The 5,462-nt window shown below is 44.5% G+C and overlaps 1 protein-coding gene across 1 annotated transcript; it reads right to left on the bottom strand.

Annotated features, from left to right (window-relative positions):
- Window positions 1-1,685: 1,685 nt before the first annotated feature.
- Window positions 1,686-3,360, bottom strand: LOC108571384. The gene is made up of 3 exons (XM_017933404.1): window positions 3,130-3,360; window positions 2,850-3,029; window positions 1,686-1,736 (listed from the first exon to the last, which is right to left on the bottom strand). Exons 1-3 carry the CDS (start codon window positions 3,358-3,360, stop codon window positions 1,686-1,688), a joined length of 462 nt encoding a protein of 153 aa, XP_017788893.1.
- Between the last annotated feature and the right edge of the window lie 2,102 nt (window positions 3,361-5,462).

Here is a 5,462-nt window from a genome sequence, read left to right on the forward strand (position 1 = left end):
CAACAATATCTGAATAGTCGTCGTGCACATCTCTCGCGCGTTCCACGCACCCACGCACGCACTCGCCGTTGCACGCGTGCATGCGTGCGCGCACATCCCTTTGCCCACGCTCTCCGCATCCCTTCACACGCGAGCACGTACGCTCTTGCGCCACGATAGAGGACACGGCTAAACAGTTAACGGGCCGCACCACCCCGTCTTTGTGTCAGTGTGAACGCGTTCGATCTTTCGAATCGATTTTTCTTTCCTCGTCCACGGCGGGAGTGCGAGAAATTACTTCGTGTCCGTGTATCGGTTGCGCGTTAAGGGTTGGAAACTGGATCGCGTGTAAATTGGCTTGAATTAACAGGCGAAGGTGCAGCAAGGCAGGGAAAGGGGGCGGGGTGGGTGGGTGGAAGGATTCATTGGTCGTAGAGAAAGATGATGAATGAAAATCGTATGCTTAACGGGCATTAGTTAAATAATTGAGCGTAACGCGGCGTCGTTGTAAAATATTGTTTATTACCCGCTTATAAACAATGGTCAGTAAAGACTCTAGCGAAATGGCCCCGGTTGCGATTACAATACTCCCCGAGCGTGCATTACATTTATCCTGAAAATGTATAAGCCAATTGTAATTATAGCACACTGGTCGATTGTTCGTAATATTATAATAGGTTGCTATATCGTCGCGTACAAAAGGGAGAGGTGTACTTTACACGGGAATGCCTCGCTAATAATTCCATCCCCGTGGAAAGGATAAAAAGGGGGAAAGGAGGAAGTCGCAGCTGGAGTACAACCAGCTTAACGTCGATTGATATATCAACATCCACGGGTAAGTTGTAACGTCGATAATTCTTCACTGCAACGTATATAGGTACGATCAAGTAATTTCGTACGTTCTGCGAGAAAATCGTTCGTTTGATCTCGAATCACCCGATAGAGGCGTTCTTAAAAGTCTCCCGATAACAGAACTCCGTCTTCGATTTTACAATCGTGGCCGTTGCCCGTGTATGCACAGGTTGCATAGACTTGTCTTATCTAACATGCGTTACGCGTAAAAATGAAGGTTGAAAGAAAGGTGAAAAAACGAACGGTGGAACGAAAAAGAAGAAAAGTAAGGAAAGTAACCGGCTACTAAATAACCGACAACGATGTGATTGTCAGATACACGGCCGGGCAACGTGAGGCCAGGTGAATGAAAATTGGCACAATTGTCTGGTGTACGATTAATATGGAACAAAAAACCGGGTGCATCATGAGGGGGGAGCGGAAAATGGCGGAGAAATTTTTCTGCAACAAACCCCTCGCCGATTATATCTGACGATCAATCATCCAGTCAGCGCGATACCGGCGCGCAAAACAAAAAATGACGAGAAAAAAAAAGAAGAAATGCTATGTAGAGAAATTCGTGTCGCTCTTGGAACGCGTGGTTACATACATTGTGTCTCGTTGTCTCTCTGTTTATTATACGTTAGTACGGAGTTGGATTTTCGCGCGCTCGGTACCAAAACGCGCGATCGTTTATTAACGTTTCGTCGACGAAACGTGCTCTCGTCGTTGCTCCGTTCCTCCCGGTTTCTCGCCCCTTAAAACACATTTCCGTGCCGGCCGCCGCTTGTCTTGTGTATCTCTTCCCTCTCGTCTTCTTATCACAGTTAGACGTCGTCCATTTTCCTTGGCGATTTCAATGACCTGTCGCGGGTTTAGAAGAGGTACGGCGACGGTTCGCAGAAACCGCAGTCTTTGCAAACTCTCTGCGAAAGAAAGGAATGAAAAAGTGAAATTAGTCAAGGCCTACCGCGACGCTGCACGGTGGAGAGAATTTGACGGGATCGATCTCGATTCTGTTTTGTCCACGATTTTTTCGGCTCGAGCGAAACGTCCCTCGGGCTCAGAACGAAGGAAGAGAACCGATCGAATCTGTCGTTTTCGCCAAGATTCATTTGGTTCTTTTCGTCGTCTCTCTTCCCGTCGTTCGTGTCGTTGCCTACGAGGTGTACAATCGAGGTGGAGGAAGTTGAACGAAATTAAGGAAGAAATAAGAGAGACCAACGATGCAGAATTTCTTAACGACTCGTTACCGCCAAGTTCACGATAAATTCAAGGATGTTCGAATAGCAGACCTGAGAAGTAAATTTCCAAAGGTACGAATTTTTCATCGCTATGTATCTATCGCAACTTGATGGAATTTTTTTTTTTTCAACCAACTGTTAGGGTATCAAAGAGATGAAAGTGTCGCCGTTGATGGACCTTCTTCCAACGAAAATCTCTGTGGTCGGGGCGAAAATCGCGCAATTCCCTTTCAATAATTATTGGCGAAAATATTGGCCGAGCAGATATTGGACCGTCGGTTTAATCGTCAGTTTACCCGTGTTCTATCAAGTTCGATCAATGGCGGACGCGAGTTGGAGCCCAGGAAAATTCCAAGACCTCAGGCGAGGCGTGGATGCGGAAAGGAAGAGCGATAACGTCGAAAAGGAGGGAAATACCTCACGTGGCAGGGAGTGATTTGTACGAAAACACATTCGGAGACATTCCTAATCCCCTTTGACGCGTTCCTCGCCGGCGGGAGGGGGATGGAGGAAAGATTACGCTTAATTATACCGCGAGACTGTTAAAGGAGAGTCGAAATTACGTGGAAGAATTTTCCCCACCGAGATAGTATAGTATTTATATCTATAGGAATGATCGTAAGCTCGAGAACGAATAACAGTTGGTAGGTAGAAAAATCTCGGGTCTGTCGTGTATCAGAATCGAACATATCGTTTAGTGTACGTAAAATTGTCGCTAGTATTAAATAGGACGTTACGAAAATTACGCTACTGTCGTTTCCTTTCGAATTAATCGTTAATTGATGTTAAACTCACCGTTGGATATTCCTCCGTCAAGCCGTGTTCACCTAAACGATAGTAAACCGACCTGTTCTCCATGAAACTTTTGAAATCGTAACGGGGCATCATTGGGATCCTCATTTGCCAGAACGGTTCTCTAATATTCGCCCCCAAATTTAATATGTCCCTTTCTCTGTAGTATATACGAAGCGGTGGCTGCAGGAAAAATTAGAATTGCTCGTTTTTTTCTTTTTCTTTTTTTTTTTTTTTTTCTTTTACGTCTGTCGAATTCGTATACCTCTCGTTTCTTGAGCACGTCTTCGGCGGGTGTGTTCGGTCTAGAGGAGACTGGCGTTTGTTCCGGTGTCGTCGATTCGATAGAAGGTACAAGGCTGCTGACTCCACTCGATTCGCTCGCGGTACTCGGCGAAATCGGTCTGCAACCAGTCAAAGATCTTAAACCCTGCTCGTACAAAAGTCTCGTTCCCAAGGATGTGAAATGCTCAGGCTCCAGACCGGACAGAGGTAGGGCTATCGTTAATGCCATTCTCCCGCCTTCTTCTTGCAGGCTAAATCTTCGATTTTTTAATCGCAACTTTGTAGATTTGAACGTTCCGACTGGTGTGTCGATGTTGTTTCAACACGACGTTGAAATTCGCTCTTTCGACGTTTGCGATAGAAGCGTCCGATCGTTGGAGATCGTTACGACGTCAACCGACCAACTGAAATTTTGAAAGGTTCTTACCGTGTAACGTGCTGTTCTTGGTTGAACGTGCGCGTGTGTTGCGCGTGCTTCGTAATAGGTGTGTTTGAATGTAAACATTACCTTAGCGATATTCGATCGACGTTATTAGAGATGTATACCAATAACGCGGTAGAAGGGCCTTGCGTCTTCTACGAAGCCGATTTAATTTCACGAACGTTAGAGGAATTTAGAAATTGAAATTTCTTTTACGGTTAACAAGCGGTTGTAAATGATCGTTTTCACGTTCTTCTTTCCACTCCTCTCACAGTCTTTTCTTTTTCACTAGTTCCTTATGCCGGAAGAATTTAGAAAAGTATTTTTTATGCAGGGTTGATAAGTAAAAAATACGTTGTAATTTGCAAGGGGTAAAGATGTGTTCATTTCTTATCGACAGAAGGAACGATCCTTCGTCGGTAATAGTTTACAGATTCAGCCTTTACCGACGAAAGTTCACGTAGCGTACTTTCTGTTCCGAGGATACGCGTTCGCATAATCGAAGATTGTTTCTTTACCGACAGCTGTACACTTATGCGAGTACAGATTTTATTACTCTGTCGTTACGTTTCGTTAGAATAATTTATGAGAATTCAAAGTTAATCGTAATCTCCGCGATCTGTTGAAATTTATTTAGAATTTCTATAATTATCTTCCCTCTACTTTGAATCTACCTGTTTCATGCTATGGTAACGAAGATTTCTCTAAACCGACCCCGTACTTACCTTTCCATATTGTCAGTGATCGTCACTAGGGGGATGTTGACTCGATCCACGAATACGGAGTAATATTTCTCTTAATTTTTTAACGATAAATAAATTATATTCAATTTACCGAAGGTTAGATCATCTACGTTACCCTCTCTTTATGTTTTTACGTGTTTTCTCAATTTTACAGGCAGTATTATATCAAATAAGTGTCGAAGTAGGTCTTTCTCGCTAGTGTTCGGTAATACCTTCGATTTCTATATAAGGGTGGTTTATGAAATGTATCTCCGTGGTCCGGTACTACTCAGGTACGTCTCCTTCCTCTGTTCATCCCCAAGAACCAGGAAAGTGATGAGGGAAGAAAAGGTTACGCCAAGGAAAGAAACAACGCCCATCGCAGATTCTGGAAAATTGTTGCGGCAACCCAAATCATCTTCTCACATCCAGAGGAAAATGGGCGCGCGCGGAAGCCCGGGAGGAACCCGGGAAGAGAAAAAGCAGAAAGAAAAAGGAAGTTGTTCCCAACCCAGCAGCAGCCAACACAACAAAGCGTCTAGGACGGACCCAGCCTCCTGTGTCACTCGAGGAAAAACCCCAGAGCCTGACGCCAAAAGGTCTCGAAGAAGGGATGGAGGGGACACCGTTACACCTTCTGCCTCCTGTGCTGTGTTCTTCTCCGCCAGTCTTCCGCGAATTCGAGGAGAAAGGAGGACCCCCTCTCTCGGTACCAAGGTGGGAAACTCCGCTCCCAATTAAAAATCTTCAACCAATGTTTGAAGAACAAAACAACAACTAACGATTAATTTCGGACTGTAGTAGTACTCACAAGTGACCACTTTTTTGGATTTTATCACCGTGAAATTTCTTTTTAAGCATTGCAAAATTGCACGTGCTGCACCCTGTGCAATAAAACTGCATTTCCCTGCTGTACCGACCTATGGAACTGCACTTTTGCTTCTTACATGCACCGCTAGAGTATCTTCCTTCTCGAGCAACCCCTATTTGGGGGTGTACGTTATCTCGCCGTACCACCATTAAGCCTTCTTTTTTTAAAGGAAATTTAACTATTTCACATGCTCGATTGTGCCAGGTAGGATCAGGGACTAGTTTGAAATCTTCTTCGTCGCATAATTCTCGAAAACAGCTGAGAAATATCGAAGTAACATCGATGGCTATTAGAACGTAACATTCCACGACGTTCTA

The sequence above is a fragment of the Habropoda laboriosa genome, unplaced genomic scaffold, assembly GCF_001263275.1.
Source record: "Habropoda laboriosa isolate 0110345459 unplaced genomic scaffold, ASM126327v1 scaffold57, whole genome shotgun sequence".
Lineage (NCBI taxonomy): Eukaryota > Metazoa > Arthropoda > Insecta > Hymenoptera > Apidae > Habropoda > Habropoda laboriosa.

Bases quoted from the DNA above. Each gene is read 5' to 3' on its own strand.
- LOC108571384 (XM_017933404.1), bottom strand. From the start codon at position 3,360: ATGGCATTAACGATAGCCCTACCTCTGTCCGGTCTGGAGCCTGAGCAT. The intron at 3,030-3,129 runs GTGCTCAAGAAA...TTTTTCCTGCAG, and splicing joins CGAACACACCCGCCGAAGAC to CCACCGCTTCGTATATACTA. The intron at 1,737-2,849 runs GTGAGTTTAACA...TTTCTTTCGCAG, and splicing joins TGACGGAGGAATATCCAACG to AGAGTTTGCAAAGACTGCGG.